The sequence below is a fragment of the Scardinius erythrophthalmus genome, assembly GCF_964197995.2.
Source record: "Scardinius erythrophthalmus genome assembly, chromosome: 20".
NCBI lineage: Eukaryota > Metazoa > Chordata > Actinopteri > Cypriniformes > Leuciscidae > Scardinius > Scardinius erythrophthalmus.
The window spans coordinates 21,754,248-21,775,521 of NC_138240.1; the positions used below are offsets into that span (position 1 = coordinate 21,754,248).

Sequence of the window (21,274 nt, forward strand, 5' to 3'; positions counted from 1 at the left end):
CAGGGTTCGGCATCACAGTGATTTTTGGAGGTGAAATTCAAAAGGGGTGCTTTGCTCTATCTAGCAGGTCCAATAGCACTTAAAGTTTGCCTGAGGCAGAAACGATGTTCCCTCACAGAATCTACCTGTAGAAGTGACATGTCTCGCTCATGGGCACAACTGAGGGAGCGATTCTTTTCACCCAGCACTATAAATTGTCTCCAGTGCTCCATTGTTATGAATTATCAGATATTCATCAAGTTATTCATACTGTTTCTACTGCTAGAAAAGAATAGAACAGAAGAATGGAATATAAGTATTAATCAAAGCATGTTTAAATGAACACAAGGAATACATTTGCATGCACCAATCTAACAATACATGTAATAAACATTTCATAAACAGCAATATTCACCATTTTATTTGTAAAAAATGCTACACAGTCCAGTGACTCAAAGGAATCAGTGACATTGAATCAATTTGAAATAGAAAGTTTAAACTTGACATTAAAAAATAGGTTTTCCCAATGTTCATTTCCCCAAAGGATGGAATCCTTAAACGGCTACTGACGTCAGGGCCAATATGACTGGCTTACGAGGCGCACATAATCCAAATTGACTGTTACGCTTTCTCCACTTATAAAGACGTGGAGGTTGCCATTGCCATTTCCTCCTTTAATAAGAACATGTCTGATTTAAATCAGGGATGCTAAAAAAAGGAATGTTTCGATGATGTCAAACTGACAGCAAAGAATCTTGAAATTATGCTACCTTCAATTGCACATGGGAAATTCTTTATTATTATATGTCCCACATTTAAGTCATAAACTTAACATGGAAGTAGATTCTATTCTGAACAATACACCCATATAGCTACATCTGAATTCATTAAATATAACTTCACTTGGTCATGTGCTCGGAACTCATAATTATGTTATTTTCGACTCCACTTGAAGTCCTGATCATAAAATTTTAAGCTGATACCAATCATGATATAAATATAGTTTATAGCATCTTTAATTGTTAATTTATTCTGTTTACTCTTATATGTTTGTCCTCTCAGTGAATTACAGTAATGACTCTTTTTTTATCCATTTAATTAAATTTGTTACTTGTTAGTTCTTTGTAATTATTTGTAAAATTGTTTACAAGGAAATCCAACACCCATTTTTTATTTTATTTTTTTGTCAGTGTACGCAATGTTATTGGCCTGCCGATCTGTGCACCTGTGTACGGTTTTATGTGAAGCGGTTTGTTCTCAGAAAGATCCTGTGTACCAGGATGAATGATTTTGCGAATATTTGTGTGTTGGTTTGTTTGAGCAGGGATGTAAGGAGCGGTGCGAGACTACACGTCGGTGTCTATCTATGTGTTTCTGTGTAAACAATCAGGGCAAGTGTGAGAGTTCTAATGCAAAGAGATGAGATGTGAATGAGTGGAAGAGAAATAGAGGGAGATGTTGAAAAGCAAAAGGGAAGGATGAGACATTAGCAGAGCTGTGAACAGAGATCTGGGCTGATGTCAACAGGCAGCTGACACACATCACCGCTCTCGCTAATTAATTGGCTTTTAGTCACTGTCCTCTGTTTCTCTCACCCCCACCAACATCCTCGCCTGTCAACACACAATTTCCGTCCCCTCCTCCGTCTCTCGCTCTGTCTCTCTCTCGCTCTCTTTGCCAGCTGCAGTTCTGGCAGTTCTGGCTTTTGCCTAAGCCTGCATCTAATTATGCATGTTTACACAGGAGACGCTAAAAGTTCACTGCATGAGCTAACGCTAATTCAACACAATCACTTTATTCATGCGTCAGGTGAAATGACACATAAAACAAAAGAAAGAGACATACCATACACAGATAAATAATTAGATATTGGTAACTGTAGAATTGTTTCCTTTGTCGAAACTCACTTTTAACTGATTTGCGGCTATGGGCATGAACAGGAAGATATAAACACTATGGGGTGAATTCACTAAGATTGAATTGCACCTACCGATAGTGTTGTTTATTAGCACGGGTTGTTTTAGCACCCTATTCGCTTAATGAATTATGCAAATCAGGCAATGGTGCAAAACACAGAAAAAACACCTCTGTGCTGAACACAATCGGCACGGCACAATTCCATGTCATGAAATCTTGCAAGCCGATTTTGAGTGATATGAAATTAAATAATCAACAAGTTTTAAATATATTGTACTATCTACATTTAAGTTGAGTTCTTCATTTACTGTCACTGTAATTAACGTGTGTGTGTGTGTGTGTGTGTGTGTGTGTGTGTGTGTGTGTGTGTGTGTGTGTGTGTGTGTGTGTGTGTGTGTGTGTGTGTGTGTGTGTGTGTGTGTGTGTGTGTGTGCATGATTAATATAGTTGTAAACATTTTAAGCAACACTTAATATGAATGCAATTAATGTCCAATAAAAGTTGGTTTAAAGCACTTAATTGATTAGTTAAACAATAATAATTACAGTGACAACAAATGAACTCACTATTTATACTGTATATAGCCTGTTAATATATTAACAATGTAAAGACTACAATATATAAACTATAATAGTTTGTTAATGATTTGTAAGTACTTTATTACTGTATACTTGTAACAAAGTGCTACCGGTAACACTTTACAATAAGATTCATTAGTTAACATTAATTAACTACCTTAGTTCTACCTTAGTTCATACTACCTTAGTTCATATTAGTAAATGTTGAAATTAATATTAACTAAGAGTAATAAATGCTGTAGAAGTATACTTCTACAGCATTTATTACTCTTAGTTAATATTAATTTCAACATTTACTAATATGTCATTAAAATTAAAGGTTGTATTTGTTAACATTAATTAATGCACTGGAAATAACATGAACAAACAATGAACAGCTGTATTTTTATTAACTAACATTAACAAAGATTAACTAATACTGTAACACATGTATTGCTCATTGTTAGTTCATGTTAGTTTATACATTAATGTTAACTAATGAACCTTATTGTAAAGTGTTACCGAATCTGTAGCACTTTACAACAAGGTCAATTTAGTTAACGTTAGATAATGCATTAACTTACATTAACTAACAATGATCAATACATTTGTTACAGTATTTATTAATAGGCAGCGGCTATTTGCACTAAATGAAAATAGCAATACATTCTATTTACACTATAGAAAAGTAGCAGTTCTTTGCAATGTGCAAATAGTTGTTAGATGCTATTTACTTATAAATAGTGGCAGATACTATTTGCACCTCAGTATTGTTGTACATTAACAGGATGCAGTAATCACACAGAGTGTAAATGACTATATTTATTAAAATATTTCAATCAATGCCACCGTATTGGGATAATAAAGCCCTCCCTACACCTACCCCTAACTGATAAAACCCTTTATTATTAAAGTCGTTAGGCACTTTATTTCCTTTTTTCTAATATTTTCATAATTTGTATTGAAAATAAATGCATTTCCCATCCGATGTGATGGGAAAAGGGAGAAGAGTGAGAGTTCGGCAAATGGTGGATTCGAACTCGGGGTCGAAAGCATCAAAAGCTGCTTTCAAGCGCCACACTCCCTACAGCTTATACCACTGCAGACATTAAATTGCTTGCACCGTTTTCAATCTTGTGTGGCCCTAACAAGACATTGGTGCGCAGAGTTAAGGCCCGTACACACCGGGACGAATATCGGCGCGCGTTATTCGCCAGCGTTTTTCAACGGGTTTTTTGTGTTCACACCCAAGCGATTTTCGCTGACGATGAGCCGAGTGAACATGCAAATTCATTCCCTGACATTAGATGGCGATTAATACCACTCCATAACAGTTCTCTTTTATCAAGATTTTTGTAGTCGCTGTCGCGTTTGTCATAGTTCTTTATGTTCCGACACCAACGAGACCAGCAGCTCTACATTCATCTTGCCTTGCATCTTCCTCGTCTTATTTCTTCCCGGCAGTGTTTAGACGCTACTCGGCATATATCTTCTTCGTCGTTACGTATGTGTGCTCGGCAAGACCGTTTTTTGTGTTTGAGCGCCCCCAAGTTGTGTTTTACTGTAACTTCAGAAGCTCCAGACACGTGAGCAAAAGCGCCAATCTCATTGGTCGGATAGTTTTTGACGCGGCGCGTCAAACCAAAAAAACGAACCCGAGGCGTTTTTAAAAAAATGACGCTTTTAAGCGTGGCGTTTTTCGCGTCGGTGTGCACACTCACATTGGCGCCCTTTGTTTAGTCACGAGGCGTTAAACGTCGGCGAATATCGCGCGCGAAATTCGTCCCGGTGTGAACAGGCCTTTAGTGTGAATAGCCTTTGCCAACAAGGGAGGCTATTTACACTTAGTGCAAATAGACACTCCGTTATTAATGTTTGTTAGCATTAGTTAATAAAAATACAACTGTTAGTTCATGTCAACTCACAGCCATTACATAATATGAACAGATACAACTTTTGATTTTAATTATGTATTTGTAGATGTCGAAATTAACATAATTAATAAATGCTTTAGAAGTATTTTCCATTGTTAGTTCATGTTAACTAATGTAGTTAACAAAAGTGTTAGGAATCAGTGTTTAAAATGGATTCATTGAAACTGATTTCAATGTGTACATGTACTGATTTGGCTCTTTAGTGCACTCAACTATACCAAGTGTCTGCACATACTTGCATGTGTGGTTATAACTCCGTCATGAGATCATCGTTTGTAGAATTACTGCCAATATCAGCAGAATATGTATCAAACACACTTTCTTATGCTGGTTACTGGTTGCTAATGAATAAGACGCAGGGGTTTGAGGTGAAATTCCACACGCACTTTAACAGCTCATAAAATGCACTTACTTTCAAAACATATTGAAATCACTCATTCTAATAGTGCTTCTACCTTTTAATCAGAGGAGGGAAGATTAAGATCGATTGAGTCTCGGGTAAATAGCATAGTGTGGAGAGAAGGCTGACCAAGGCAGCAGCACACAGCGGACACAAATTGAGGCACTAAATCCCTATGGGATACAGTCTCTGCCTCCTGGCCATTGCATGTGTCGTGTGGCTGTTCGGTTTTCGGGACTACAGCTCCTGATTAAGCCAACAGCTTTGAGAGAGGCAAACATATGCAGGATGTTGCTGCAAGAATGCGATTTTAATTACAAATCGCTGAGAGGTGTTCTTGATATCTCTAGAAACAATTCAAAACCGAGACTGGGCATCGTCATTGTCCACGCGCTATACTTTTGTCCTATCTTGAAGGTGTCGGGAGATGATTGCATCTCTTCTAAGCCTCAGTGGGCTTATTGCAAATGCCAACCTGGGCGCGCAGATGTACTCCAGGCCCGGCTGAAAGGTCTCAGTCTTTATTCTAACATAATTGAAAACAGATTTATTGGATTAGGGCGAGTCTGTGTCTGTGCGAGTGCACTAGTTCAATTCCATCGTTCTTTGTCATAAACAATACCGCGGCGACGTCTTGACAAACAAGCTTTGATGACCTTGTTTGGGGAACAGAATTTTACAACATTAGATGCAGGAATAAATGTATGGTTATATGAGTGAATAGGAAGGGAATGATTTGTACCTCCTTGCAAAGACCTTCAGAAGTACGAGGTCTTTTGAGAATTCAGTCAATTAAAAGAAGATGGCCAAAAGCGTTGGCTTAAAATAAAGCAAGATGAGTAGAATGGTACAATGTATGTCTATATTATACGAGTTTATTTAACAGAACTTTTAGCACAAATGCAGGACATGTAAATGTCAAATTTCTAGGTCTCAGTGAAAAGCACTGAAATTTTTTTTGAAGAAATTGCTAGTAAATGTCAGAAATGATTACAAAAAAATAATACATTGAATTAAAAGTGAAATTTTGAAGTAAAAAGACTGAAGTAGTATTTTCTTGTAGAACTTCTTCTATTTTTATTTATTTCAATTAAATTCGGAAAATCGCCACTAGAGGTCATTTATTCAGAACAAAGGCATAGCTTGATGACGCATTGATTTCGCGGAATCATGTGAGTTGTTGTCTTCACCTCTACAGCCGGTGGAGAATACGGGACCTGGGCAAAAATCAGATTCATGGATGACCAGTAATGTATTATATTTACGTAAGTTGTTGGAGTGGAACGAGCCACTGGAGCGATTGCTAATGAGAGACGAGCACGACACACGGCTCTAGAGCAGTGGAGCTTTTATTATGCCGCAGACGCCGCTTCCGCTTCTTCCGGACATGCGTATGTGGGGTAATGCAGCGCTGTTTTATCATATTAGATACATTTGAGTGTGTTGTAAGTTGTTATAATGCTACTCTGTGCGTTCGCTCTGCGGCTATATGAGTCACTTGTTGCACACTGCAGTAAGCTAGATCGATATTGGGCATGGTAAATATGGTACTCGCGGTACATCAAGAAAACGAGATTTCAACAAAAAGACGAACTGCGTAGAGCTACAGTATATAAAAATGATTCGTTTTTCTGTCAATGTATGTTTACAAACAGTTGCTCACCTGTCTAATTAAACACATAATATATTAAAGCGTCTTTGGTGTTTCCATGGTTTCTACAAAATAAAACCGGAAAACGAGGGTAACGTGGGTATGATGTCATTAATAGGCGACGCACGGACACGGTCCGTGTCCTGGTTAAAACTGCTTATTTCTTAGAAACATTTTGGATAATGTAAGTACACAAATCAACAAAATATATAACATTGTTCTAGTGGTATTTGGATATTTTAATCCAAAAATCTTACATAGTGTTCACTTAAAACAAATTGTCACTATTTACTCACTATTCATCATATGAACTACATTTATGGTCATCCTATACATTCTTAAAACTCCTCTTTGATTAAAAAAAAAAAAATCACCCTTTAAAAATATTAATGAAAGAAATCATATAAATCAGTGGTTCTCAAACTTTTCAAGCCAGGTACCACCTTTAAGAAAATCAAAATGTCCTAGCACCAGCTAGTTACAACAATATTCCCTTTTTTCAGCACTGCGTAGAATGACATCTCTTTGAGTGCAGGCTTTAGAACTGAGTGGCATAATGACATATTTTGATTGATACCCCTGTAGTTCAGATAAATCATGCTTCTGCAAGAGCCTCATCAATCCCTTTATTACCCTTTACAGATCTGAGGAAGAGCCCCATCAGAGCAGAACACACACAGAGACACATTTAGAAGATTACAATGTATTTGCATGTGTTATTATGCACATTTTATAGTCTAACTCAACATTTTGGAATTATATTTTGGAATTTGCTCTTAAAACTTCTCCTAGAAACACTTTGAACTCTTCTGTCAAACTGGTTCAGTTATTAAACTGGACTGCGATATGCTTGGGGTGTTGATCACCCCAAAAAAATCTATAAAAGAAAGACATATCAGAGAGTCTGGTTCTTCACATTTGATTGATTGTCAGATGATAGAGAAGATAGATATGCATTACAGACAGATACAGTACAGTAGGTCCTTTCAAATAAGACACCATCATATTATACTTAATTACATATTTTAAGGATAACCTTATTTCCTTGCAGGAATTTGATTGCTATCAAGCAAAAGACTACATCTGCGAAAGTGAGGTAAGAAGTGCAGAGATGAAACTATCCAAGTCAGTGAGTTCAAGCATTATCTAAGGATCTCTTGCTTGTGCATGAGGGGGAAAAGGCTTGATGACTACCATGTGTCCAGAGCATCATTGCACAAGAGCATGCATTGTGGCTTTATTGTAAATGTGTTATAATTAGACATTTCCCTTGTACAGTCACTTGCATGTGCTGCAAAAGCTTTAGAGGGTTTGGGTAAATCTCACAAAAGCTGTCAAGAACTTGTCCGGGTCATATTATACACCAAAACTGAGAAATATGTAAGACATTTTATTTAGCATATTTTATATTTTCATCTTTACAAATGAATCCATTTTAAGGAGCATTAGAATTCTATGCATTGTGGCATTATTTTCATGACTAATAATAATAATAATTGATATTACGGTAATTCTAAATGAAGAATGAAAATGAAATAACAATCAAATGGAGTAATAAGAATGAAATAACAATCAAATGGAATGACAATCAAATGACCATTGAAAATACAGTAATTATAATTATATGTTAATTAGATATTATATATGAATGGTGGTATTAATAAAAGTATTTGTCAACTAAATGCAACTGTAGTATCATTAAAATAATGTCAGTCACAAAGTAAAATAAATGAATAAATAATAATAATAATATATATATTTTTATTACTGTTATATTTTAATGTAATGAGAATGAAATGGCAATCACCACTGAAAATAATGTGAAATATGAAATAATGAGCTATTCTATAATATTCTATAAAAGTTATTGAGTAGTTTCTGAAGCATTTTGGTTGTATTTGTCAACAATATGCAACTGTAGTATCATGAAAATAATGTCAATAAATGAACAACAACAATAATAATAATAATATTAATGGTCCTAATAACCTTCAATATAATATATATAATGCTATACAATACTATAAATACATATATATCTTTTTTTTGTTTGTTTGTTTGTTTGTTTTAGTAAAATGTGACCTGGACTTATTTGGTTATTTGGTAACACTTTAGTTTACTGTCCAATTTTCACTATTAACTAGTTGCTTATTAGCATGCATATTACTAGGATATTGGCAGTTTATTGGTACTTATAAAGCTCATAGTAATGCCCAACGCATTCTCATCCTTGGGCGTCATATACTGACGCGCTAAAGGGTGCAATGTGCATTCGATGTCGACGAAATGTCAAAAGCGGCAATATATGACGCCCTAGGATGAGAACGGGCTGTAATGCCTTATTCTGCATGACCATATTCTACATCTTTAATCCTACCCAATACCTAAACTTAACAACTACCTTACGAACTATTAATAAGCAGTAATTAGGAGTGTATAGAGGCAAAATTAGGTGAGAATTGGATCCTAATCTAAAGTGTGACCTATTATTTTGTTTGTTTGTTCACAGGTTCCTGGCAGCCCACCGAACACAAGAGTAGAAGTCCCCACAAATTCAAGTCCAGGCACAAAAGCCCTAACTGATGTTTTGATGCTCGGTCTGTTGTTCGTTCTCGGAAACCTCACTATGTAGAACTACCTGAGCTTCATAAGCCAGCACAGTGAGGCCAAGGCTGATGGAAACCCCCTCATGATCATCTTCAGACCAAACTCACGCCTCTCTCCTCTACTGCAGCTTTCTTTCTTTCTTTCTTTCAAATGAACACCAAACAGAAAGAACACAGAGACACATATCGAAAAGTCTGCTGCATCTTTGCCATGGCCGATTGAGAAAGTTGCAAAGTGAACGAGCAAACGGCCAAGAAACAGATATTGCGTACTTAGCCGCTTGATTTCAAAGTCGAAGACCTGTAATGCGCCTGATGGACCTGCAACTATAGACCCAGGCACAAAGCTTTCCAGTCTACTGTTCTACTTCCTGCCGCCCACACCGCCCATAAAAAGGGCGTCTCGAAGAACCCATCAGGCCTGAATTAGCATTGTATTACACCATCTCTGAGAGGCATTCTCCATCCCGGCCCACTGCCCATTTATTGGATTTGCCACGCTCTTCTTTGACAGCTGCTTTAGCTTTCTCATTGTGATTATTCCTTTTCAGTTCCATCTTTTTTTCCTTCTTTTGTCCACCAGTCGAACAGGAGTAATTACTTTCCAGTGGTTCTTTTAAATGTGAAGTGTTTGAAGTTTAAATCTGTACCCTGTCGACACGGCGCAAGGTGGATGTCACGGGCGACAGTTCTCTTAGTCACATTCTCTACTTAGTTTGATAAATTTGAAAAAGAAAAGGAATGTTGAGATGAAGTTGATGAAAGCGTACCAGTGGATCAACAGGAGAAGTAGATCTTTGCAAACTGCTTCCGTGTGGGTTCGCAATGTCAATGGGCTGCCCACACATGTATAATTTTGTCTGTGAATATGAATGTTTTTCTTTCCAAAAGTACAGCTGTTAATTATTATGTGTTGTCTTTAAATGAAAGATGAAGAGACCCTAGAGAAAGTTCTAGACGAGCAGTGGGAGTGACAAGAACTGCATGACTGAGAAAAACCTGGAGGTGCTCATACCACTAACCATTAATAGTCATGGCATATTCTGTCTCTGGTTCTACACAAGAAAAACCCTGACAAAAAAAAAAAGGGAACCGTTTTGGGACATTCATCGTCATGTGAATCATTGTGTGCAATTTCTGATGTGGCCTTACTCTTTGTTTTTCCTCCTCATTATTTTCTAGCCGCTGTGTGGAGAAGGTCGATGCCGAGTTTTGATGTTCGGAATGTTTCTAAAAATACTCACCTCAATTCACAGGTTCAGTAAATGCACTAGAAACGTATGACTCTTTTATCAACATTCCAAACACTGAAGTTATTAACAAACAGACATCGATATAAACATATATAAATGTAAAGGTCAAAACTAAAAAAGATTTATATATTGTGTCCTATAGGCTTGTTATATACGTACAATTGCAAAGCAAATGATAAATATGAACATTCTTTGTGTAAATATGACAATAATGCAATGGAAACACATTAAAGAAATGTCGTATCAGTGGGGATCCATCTGTCAAAACAGATAAACATCAACAGGCAAACTTTTTTATTTAATTTAAACATTAATAGATTAAATACTTTTTAGTATTAAAAGATTTATGAGTATTCTAAGATTACATTGTTTCTAAAAGGACGCAGTGATGTAATAATCAGCTCTATTTTACCAGATTTTCTCATTTCGTGTGAATGTTCCAAGACGGTCCTTGCACACGGAGTCCGAAATTCTCGTCCGAAAATTGCGCACGTAAAAAAAAAAATTTACGACCTCACGTTGTGTCAATCACGTTTTCACACTGCCTCCGAACCTTTCGTCTGTCATAAAAAAATCAGATCGGGTTCGATTTTCTGCGTTTTCCGAAAATAAACAGAAATGACGCAGAATGTCAAATAGCAAGCATTTTAAGAGGTGTTTTGACAATTTAGAGCCACCGAATAACGAATACGAAAAAAACGCATACGAAAATGTTGTACTTTGTGTGCAAAGACCTTTACTTTTGTTGAAACATCTGGAATATATAGATATATAAACAGTATATTTTTTGAAGTATGCTGCTTTTTTGAGGAAAAAAAAGTATATATATTTTAAGGGAGGTATTAAGTCAAAAGTCATTGTTGAGTGAGAACAAGAACAAATTCAAATGAAAAGAAAAATGATCCTGTCACCAGACACTGACATCGCAGTCCTTGCTTTGAAATTATTTTCAAAACTGTGCTGTCATATTCGGTGGGAACAAAAGTAGCGATGAATGAAATAAGTAACACAATGTGAATTCTCTGAAAGGTGTCAGTTCACGTTTAGTCATTCAACCTTTTAACAAAAAAACAAAGTGATTTTGAATCTCAATGTACCTGAGATGAAAAGCAACCGCCACATACTCCCAAAAACAGTGTTGATACTGTATTGTATATCAAAAAGGCCTACTGGGGTTTGGATAATGTTTTGACTGGTTCATACAGAAGTGTGTGATTGTTGAGTGTGTGTGTAGCCTACATGTACAGTACGTTTGTGTATAAGATTTTTAGCTATGGTTAGGCGAGGAGGGGATTTGGTATCAAGATGAGACCATTTGACGAATGTAAGTTTCAGATGCAAAGAAATGAACTATGAAAAAGAGTAGCACTTCACAGAGACATTCAATGGAGCTTTTGCTGTGTCACATGACTTTGATAAACCATTGTGATTTGATCACCTCTGGAATTAGCAGAGTTCTACGTCATCTCATCACTGCTTTGATGTAAGGGTCACCTCCCTTTGTAGACTGCTGTGAGCTCCAGATATGCTAATGCTGTGCTTGTTTCCTGATCAATAAAGCCACTTCAATTTTTACTGCTTTCCACATTTGTTTTGTGTTGAGGACAACAATAAAAGGCTTGTTGCAAATGTGATCCTTAAGGTGATTGGCAAAAATATCTGTGTTAGTTAGATTTACCAACCCAGGCTCACTGGAAATACCTGTGATGACATTTCTGCAAGATCCATTGCTTCCTGTCCAATGAGTGGCTCTAAAAGCAGGTTCAGATTTAGCCAAAACAGATGAACGTCAATCAGACAATGTTTTATGTTAGTTGGTGTACGTATCGCGGCAGTTCGGAAATGAAATGTTCGGTGAGTGATGCTAAAAGGTTTGTGTTTGAAAATAACGTACCACCTACACCAAACCTAACCAATAATGTTAACAAAAGCAAATGTGTGATACAAACTCATTTGCTGAAGCAACCATACCATTTCAGCTTGCTTCTACAAGTCTTTGAGCTCTTTTATCAAATGCTGTGACTCGTGTTTCACAGGACTCATACCTGAGTGCTCTGTATCACAAATGCAACACTGTACCAGGTGAACTACTGAGCAACGTAGGAAAGCCATAAATATGGAGCTGATTATGTGATGTAAACATCAAAATGTATTCATTTGCAAATCATGCACTATGATAAAAGTGTTTTGAGGTCATAACATAGTATTGTGCAAGGAACCATGCAGAATAAGTCTTCATCCCAAACATTTCCTATAATTCCATTGGTCGGTCAAACAATAGCCACTATTTGTTGAGCTGTTTTGGGGCATTTCATGATACTCAAACAAACAGAGCAATGTTTTAAAGATACCACAGAGCAAGAAGGTACAACACTTTTTGTTTCTGCAGCTGGAATAACAGTATTTTAAGCTTAGCAATACAGTTTTATCTTTAATATACAATAGTTTTTAATATGGTATAATAACCCTATAGTTAAACATTATGAAAACATAATTTTTCATCAGGTTTTCCTGTTTTCGGTCACGTCTTTGGAATTGCCTGATAGGATGTTCATGATAGATTCCAGTTTTGTCAACGTCTTCCACCAGTTCTAAATTATACCACTATATGACTGCTGGTCTCTGCTTTTTACATTGTACCGGTATAGAGTAATATATGCCTTTGAGACGTTCCCATCTAGTTAAACAAAGAACAATTGCATCCCACTTTCCTTTATATCCACCAGCTCAATAAGCTTTATCGCACAATGTTAAGATGTTATCAGGTCATTTTGTCCAAACTTCATCTCAAGAGACATTTTCATTTGTGAGCAATTTCTTCACTGGCCATTTTTTATCTTCACACACACACACTGTTGAAACAAGTCTGACATATATCCTTAAAGATCCATTTGGGATCCACCTTCATTATACAGAATTTGGTCCTAGCAGGGTCTATAGTCGAAGCTGCATCTCAGTAATTGTCAAATGCCTGATACAGACTGCAAGTTTGGCAATCCTATAAGATCATTAAAAATCACACTTTACAACATGGATCTAATAAACTTGGGTACGACATGTATGTAGACTGTATGATAAAGGCACCTATTGAATCGTTGGCTACAACACAAGTTAGTATAATAAAGAATAAACTGTATGAAATAGTAAAGAATAAAATGGCATCAGCATTCGCTAGTGGTAAACTGGAGCAAGATGAATTGCACTTTGGCAATTGGGGTTTAATGTGTGCTGAAAAAAAGAGGAGGAAGCGAAAGAAGAGAATATGGACTGGAAAAGAGACCAACTTGGGATGCCAATTTTGGAGGTCAGAGGACGTATCGTAGCACTGTGAAAGGATCATGCTAAATTTCTGACACTGTCAGAAGGCTTTGGCTATCTTTGGTTGCAAGAACGTGGCAATGGCCATCTTTGAACCTCTCACTGTACGACGTAGGACCACCGTTTAGGAGCCACGATATGGGTAATTTTTGCCTGGGACAACCCAGTGGTTGTATATAACAATGGTTATATATCCTTTGTCATTTTATTTCACCATTTAATCCTGAAGCGAAATCTGCATCTGCAAGCGAAAATACCCAGACTGAGACTCGTAGAATATCAACAAAGCACTTTTTATTTCCTGCAGAAATGGGGCCTTTTCATAAATGAGAGGCTAATCAGTTTCAACCGCATATTAAGTGTATTCATACTCTGTTCACCCACTTGTACGTGACGCCCCTATAAAGCAGCCTGTTGATAATCCAGACAGCAGTAGGGAGGAAGAGATAACACTCTTTTATCTAGACTTTTATTTATTTTATCAATCAAATCTAAATGTCTTGGAGAGAGGAGACGAGAGGTGACGTAACAATTCCAAACTGAATATGAGTCAAGATTTTGCCTGTGTTTGAGTTTAATGACATTGTCAAATGTGATGAAACAAGAGACAAAACAATCCATACCCCCCTGCTGTTTAGGCTGTCTTTGGTTCAGCGTGTGACAGCTGCATTTTTCACTTTGAGTTTCATTACATTTCTTTCCAATATGTCAGTGCATTTGCCACTTCTGATCTTAAAGCGTGCAAAATATGTGTGAAGTAATTTCAAAACATTTCTAAAAATATTTCAGCACTGCAAGTTACTAATTCTTGTTGAAGAAGTGAAAGGGTAAATATTTGCAGTCACCTTCGCCTCTGATATTGGCGAGCAGTCGGTGACAAGCTTTAAGCATTTGACTTCCCTAAGATGTCTTACCATCTGCCAAGCTCTGCATGTTTCTGCCTCTGCTTTCCGCCAGCTTATAGACTTTACAAACTCTATAATTTCCATGTCTATTCCATCTTCTCTTAGACCTACCAGAAATAAGCTCTGGAGCAAGAACAATTCATTTTGAAATGATTGTGTAAATTACAAGTTATTTACTTGGATATGTTCTATTTGCACTATTTTATCTCAATGAAGCAGATACAGATATTGTTGTTGTTATGATGTAGAATTACAGATGAAGATTATGGCTGAGCTGAAGTGGAATTTTGTCTCTGTTCAAGTGTAATTGCTTGGAAAGTGTTAAGCAATTCTTTAGAATCCAGGTTTTTTTTTTTTTTTTACCTCTTAGAATAATTTGACGGTCTGCCTCTATTGGAACGTTACTAGTCAAAATGTCTTTCCAAACAGGGAAAGACATATATATATTTTTTACAATCTCCTGAAAAGCCTGTTGTTCAATCTTTAATTTGTTCTACTGGCAAAGTCCCATAACAACCTTCAACATGAAAACACATTATCTTCAATATAGAGATATTTCCTCTTGATTCATGTTATTTCATATATATGTTTGTGTGTGTGTGTGTGTGTGTGTGTGTGTGTGTGTGTGTGTGTGTGTGTGTGTGTGTGTGTGTGTGTGTGTGTGTGTGTGTGTGTGTGTGTGTGTGTGTGTGTGTGTGTGTGTGTGTGTGTGTGTGTGTGTGTGTGTGTGTGTGTAATGTGTGTAATGTTGTTGTTGTGATAATAGAATTGGGCTTCGGGTAGCAAGAAAATGTGATGTATTTATATTAAATTAGTATTTATAACAATAAACATTTTCTTGTCTGCTAAACAAATCTGATTTGTATTTATCTTTGAGGGACATTTATAATAATTTAAAGCGGTGGTTGATTATGATTTCACTTTTCTAACTTTAGTTAGGGCGTAATGTTGCTGTTTGAGCATAAACAACATCTGCAAAGTTGCAATGCTCAAAGTTCAAAGCAAAGGGAGATATTTGGTTTTAAAGAAATCGCTTTTTAAGGACTACAACAAACGACTGGTAGGATTTTATTTTATTTTTTATTATTTTATTTTATTGTAAATTTCAGTACAAGTACACAAACAAGCAGAGGCTGTTGAAAGTGATAACAGAATAAGTACAATACATACAAGAGGTTACGGGGATTTCAATAGCTTAAACATGGCACATTGTAGACGTGTATTTATAGCCAAGGGGCTTGTTGAGTGTTCAAGAGAGAGCAAGTATTGGCTAAAGTCCTTTAGAAAGATACAAAAAAGAGGTTTTCTATCGATAAACTTACATTTGTGGATAAAAAACTTTGCTAGGAAAAGAAGCAGATTAATAACAAATTCTCTATTAGAAATATCCTTTTGGGACTTTGGGGACCCCAAAATAAACTTTTTTTAAAGTTGAAGTAAAATCTTCGGAAATGTTTTTATTCACATAGTTCGAAAAATCAAGCCAGAAGATCCTTGAATATAAGCACTCCCAAAAAATATGATCAATAGTTTCTGGGTAACACAGACAAAAAGAGCATTCCTCTTTGATACTAGTATGAAATTTAGACAGACGATAGTTACAAGGGTAACATTTATGAATAATCTTGAGGGAGACCTCAACATCTTTGTTGGTAATCAAGAACTCTTTTTTTAGAGACCAAAATCTTTTCCAATAGATATTTTCGAACTTATTATTCCAAAAACTGATGTAAGGGGGAACAAAAGCACAAGGTTTGAGAAGGATTGATCTGATTTTCTTGTTGGTGAATTCACTACTGACAAGGAGACAGTTATCTTTATAGAGGTTAGAGGAGTCTAAAGAGGGAGGAGAACAAGAAGGGCCTTTAGGACTGGATTGAAGTAGCATTCTAACACCAGAGGGAATAGCATCAAAAATGACTGCATATTCTTTTGGGGGGACTGGAAAAGAAAATGCATCCATAAAGTCTCTATAAGATAAGAAATTACAATTTTCATCAAGAAGCTGTGACACTAAAATTATATTTTTATCAAACCAAGAATGGTAGAATAATGTTTTATTCTTATATGTAATATCCTAATTATTCCAAATTAAGTAAGTGTGTGGTGAAAAATTGTGATTGTACATAAGAGACCAACAGGATAACATCTGTTTGTGAAAGTTTGCCAACTTCAAAGGGAGCTTGGAGATATATTATAATTGCAGTGTATAAGGAATTCAAGCCCTCCCACAGGCTTTAACAGGAAGTTAGGGATACAGTTCCAGATAGAAGTGGGGTTCTTAAGGAATGATTTAATCCACTTGATTTTAAAAGAGTTGCTAAGTAGAGAGAAATCAATAAGATTGAAACCCCCAGATGTGTGATCAGCTAACATTACACTTTTTTTTTTATTAAGTGAGACCTAGATTTCCACACAAAGTTGACAATTAATTTGTCTAATCTCCTGCACACCTCCAGAGGGACATCTAAGACCATAGCAGGATATATAATGCGGGATAATGCTTCAGTTTTAGACAGCAAAATCCTACCAGAGATTGAAAGGTCCCTTTGTAACCAAGAATTTAATTTTCTTTGAATATTGATAATCAGGGGGTCAAAATGTACTGACGTCCTCCTTTTTTGATCTCTGCATACCATTATGCCCAGATACTTTAGCTCTGCTTTTACAGGAATATTGTATAACGTGTCATATGTTAAAGAACCTAAGGAAAAAAGTTCACATTTATTTATATTAAGCTTAAGGCCTGAGGCATCTGTGAAGGATCTAATGCTGTTCAGAGAACTTGATCCTTGTTTTTTAGAAATAAGGTAGAGTCATCTGCTAGTTGGCTAATTAATAAGGAGTGTTCAGCAACAGAAATTCCTTCAATATTGCAGGAATTAAGGTGAGTGGCTAGAAGCTGCGTCGGAAGAAGGAAAAGAAAGGGTGAGATGGGACAGCCTTGGCGGATACCTCTCTCTATGTTGAATCTCTTTGTTGTACCATGTTGCAATTTGATTGAGGCATTATTGTGTTTATAAATAGTCTGAATGGAATTAATAAAATTCTGCACAAATCCAAAGACACTGAAGGCTCTAAAAAGAAATGGAAGTTCAATGGTGTCGAAGGCTTTGTAAAAACCAAGAAAGAGTAAGAAACTGTCATCTGCCAATAAATGTGAATAATCTATTAGATCGAGAACTAGTCTAATGTTGTTGGAAATGAGTCTTCCTGGAATGAAGCCCGACTGACATTCATCTATAATACAATCCAGGACGCACTTTAGTCTTTTAGCCAGTACAGAGGCCAGGATTTTGTAATCATTATTTAGACTTATAGGCCGCCAGTTCTCTATACAGTAAATAAACGATCTTTTTGGGGTTTTGGAAATAGTGATATAACACTTTGTGTCATGGATGGGGGGAGAGCTCCATTGTGGAGACATTCTGTGTAGACATTATGTAGGAAAAAGATGATGACTTTTGCAAATTTCTTAAAAAACTCAGCAGTTAAACCATCATTGCCAGGGGATTTATTTAGCTTTAAACGGTCAATAGCCTCCGCAATATCTTTAGGCTTGATAGGAGATTCACACAATGATTTATCGACTTCCGAAATAGTTACACTACTTAAGTTCAGTGAGTCAAAGAAGTTATCCAGATTCAACTGAGAAAATTTTGACCGATATAAGCTTTCATAAAAACCCTGCAGACATGGGAGATGTCATTGTGGCTTGTTAATATAACACCATTTGAAGCTAGTTTGTTAATAGAATTGTATTGAGAGCGTTGCTTTTCTAGCTTAAAAAAATAGGCAGTATTCTTTTCCCCTTCCTCAAGCCATCTTCTTCTAGAGCGAATAAAGGCACCTTTTGCTTTTTGCATATTCAAGTTATCTAGCTTATGTTGAAGATCCGTCATATTAGCTTTTTGATTCTCAGTTAAGTTCTCAAAAGGAATATTAGATAAATTAATAATTTCCTTGAGTATGTCAGCTTCAAATGATTTCCTCAAATTGGCCTTTTTAGCACCAGCCTTTCTAAAGGTTGTTTGAATTTCAAATTTCAGAAGTTCCAAGTTAGTGCTGAATTTGCTTTCCATTTGAGCTTTCTTAAAGTAAAGATTAATTTTGTTGTTAAAAGCTTCAACTAATACCTTATCTTCAAGCAGAGAGGAGTTAAGCTTCCAGTATGAATTTGAGTAACGCGTGATATGACTAGGCTTGTTTAAACTAAGCAGGATGCAGTTATGATCAGAGAAGGGAGATGGTAAAATATCAGTTCTTGATACATATTGTGATACTGAGTATGAGATTAACCAATAGTCTATTCTAGATTTGAGAGACCCTGAATTATTGGACCAAGTGAATTGAGAGGAAGTAGGATTCTTATCTCTCCAAATATCCAGTAGCCCAAGGCATGACACAAAATCAGACAGATGAGAAACTTTGTGAGAAGGTTTAGGGGGATGACGATCAAGAGTGTCAAATAAAGTTTCGGTCAAGTCACCACCTAAAATTACATGTATATTGGGATATTTACAACAAAGGGATTTTATTTGAACCTCTATTAGATTAAATAGGGAAAGATTATTTTTAGGGGAGTTAAAGCCATATATATTTATCAGTAGGAAGATAATGTCATCTAAAGACACCACAAGAAACAGAAAATGACCCTCATGGTCAGGTATCACTTCAATAATTTCACCTTGGAATTTGTGTTTCAGAATGATAACCCCAGCAGAGTGGGTCGACCCAAAGGAAAAGAAAACTTCATCGCCCCACTGAGATTTCCAAAATTTAGTATCATCTGGACTAGCATGAGATTCTTGAAAGAAACAAAAATCAGAGTTTAGCCCTTTGGCATACAGAAAAATAGCCTTCCGTTTTAGAACATTACGTAACCCTTTTGTATTAAAGGAACATAACGAGATGCTAGGGAACATTGAATAGCAAGCAATAATTCAATTAGAAAGAAGGAGTAAACCCATTGTAAAATATGTCTATCCTCAAAATATTAAAATGGCAAATGTAACCAACAAGTAGCCAAACCACTTAACGTAGCCTATGATTCAAATTAACTGTGAACAATTCCTTACATAGCCTAGGCTACCCAACACATTGCGGTTATCCTTAAATAGATGTAAGGAAAGTGTGTAGAGCAAAAGTAGTAAGGCATCAGGAACATTAAGCAAAAACTTTAAGGTTAGATGCGTGGGAGCTAATTGCAGTCATTGCCCGAGATCTTACTGGGAGGCGTCAGCTCTTTACCATCCACAAAAGTCTTCGGGCCAACAAAGTAGGCATGGTGTCCCTCTCGACGAGCTTTCTCAACAAGTGGCCATAGCTGGCTAAAACCTAAATGTGACTACTAGGGTAAATGGAAACAGATTGAGTGGAAAAAAATTGTGACACAGAAATCAGCTGATTTAAATGTGAACGCCCTCTCATAAACATCTGGCTGAATCAGACCTCTATCTGTCTTACTGACCCTCACTCTTGCCATATTCTGTTGGTATAATATGACATAAACATGTTTTGATAAATGCTGCAACACAGAGAAAGTCACCAGATTAGCAGGGCAACAAAAGAAACACTTGTTTTCACTATAGCGGGACAAAAGTAACAAGTGTTACTTTCGTCCCGACAGGACGACGATTTACTTTTATACTGAAAAACTCTGACAAGGCAAACTTCAGGATGTGTTACAGCACATAATAACCTGTAGATTGATCATTACTGTGTGACATGAAACGAAAAACACAACTTGTAATTAGAAAAAAAGTACCGCTTCAGTAATTTACTTATCGAACTCGAAAACTGCTTTCCGGACCTAACCGCGGGAAACGATGACGAAATCACGTGATATTTGGCAGCTCAAGGGTTGCATACTGAACGTGCTGTCATAGCTTGAAATGCTAATATAGTCAGGGCTCTGAGAAAATCGCTTTGTTACTTTCGTCCCGCATTACTTTCGCCCCGGTTCTCCCCTACTGAAAAATAAATGAAGAGTATGAGGATTTTCGGTACATTTTGGAGTTATTTCTTGGGTTCCTTCTACCCGCATGACTCACACCACCGCCATTTTCACAATCCCTCCACCTTGCTCTTGACTGGTAGGGACAACATGACATTCCCCCCGGGTTAGTGACATTACTAACCCTAAAATTTACATAGACCCCGCCCCAGGGAACATGATTTATAGATTATCATGACAGAATATGCTAAACAATGACTAGAAGATAACTACACATAAGCTACATAAATTCATCAACTAACCATTCAAAAACGTCCTGTTGCTTCTACATGTTGTCACTTCTTCTTGAGTCTCTCCATCAATGTCTGAATCCGGTTTGAACATAAAAGGCTAAAAGGTTTTGAAATTTTCAGTGCATGTCTGTGTGAGTGCAAGCTCTTGAAGCTCCGCCCTCTTTGCCTCTAGCAGCAGCTCATTTGCATTTAAAGGAACAGACACAAAACGGTGCGTTTTGCTCACCCTCAAAAAGTGACAACTTTAACATGCTATATCAAAATATCTGTGGAGTATTTTGAGCTAAAACTTCACATACACACTATGGGGACATCAGAGACTTATTTTACATCTTGTGAAAAGGGCATTATACCACCCCTTTAAGATTATACTCCAAAATATGTCACATTGGTTTAGAACTGGTGATCATGACTTTAAAATTAGCTTCCCACACTGAGTTCATCAGACAGTGTATATGGTTTCTTAGATGACTGCACTTTCTTTTCAGAAAACTGTGTCTAGCGT

At 36.6% G+C, this 21,274-nt stretch overlaps 1 protein-coding gene across 2 annotated transcripts in view; it reads left to right on the forward strand.

Annotated features, from left to right (window-relative positions):
* Positions 1–11,871, forward strand: part of gfra2a (GDNF family receptor alpha 2a) — a 99,430-nt gene extending 87,559 nt beyond the window's left edge. Inside the window, exons 8-9 of one of the 2 annotated variants that reach the window (XM_081348933.1) lie at positions 7,490–7,534; positions 8,948–11,871. In XM_081348933.1, coding sequence (XP_081205059.1) covers positions 7,490–7,534; positions 8,948–9,070 — 168 coding nt within the window. In that variant the 3' untranslated portion in view covers positions 9,071–11,871. The remainder of the gene's footprint in view (positions 1–7,489; positions 7,535–8,947) is intronic. The other variant, XM_081348934.1, reaches the window with a different exon arrangement.
* The last annotated feature ends 9,403 nt before the right edge of the window (positions 11,872–21,274 follow it).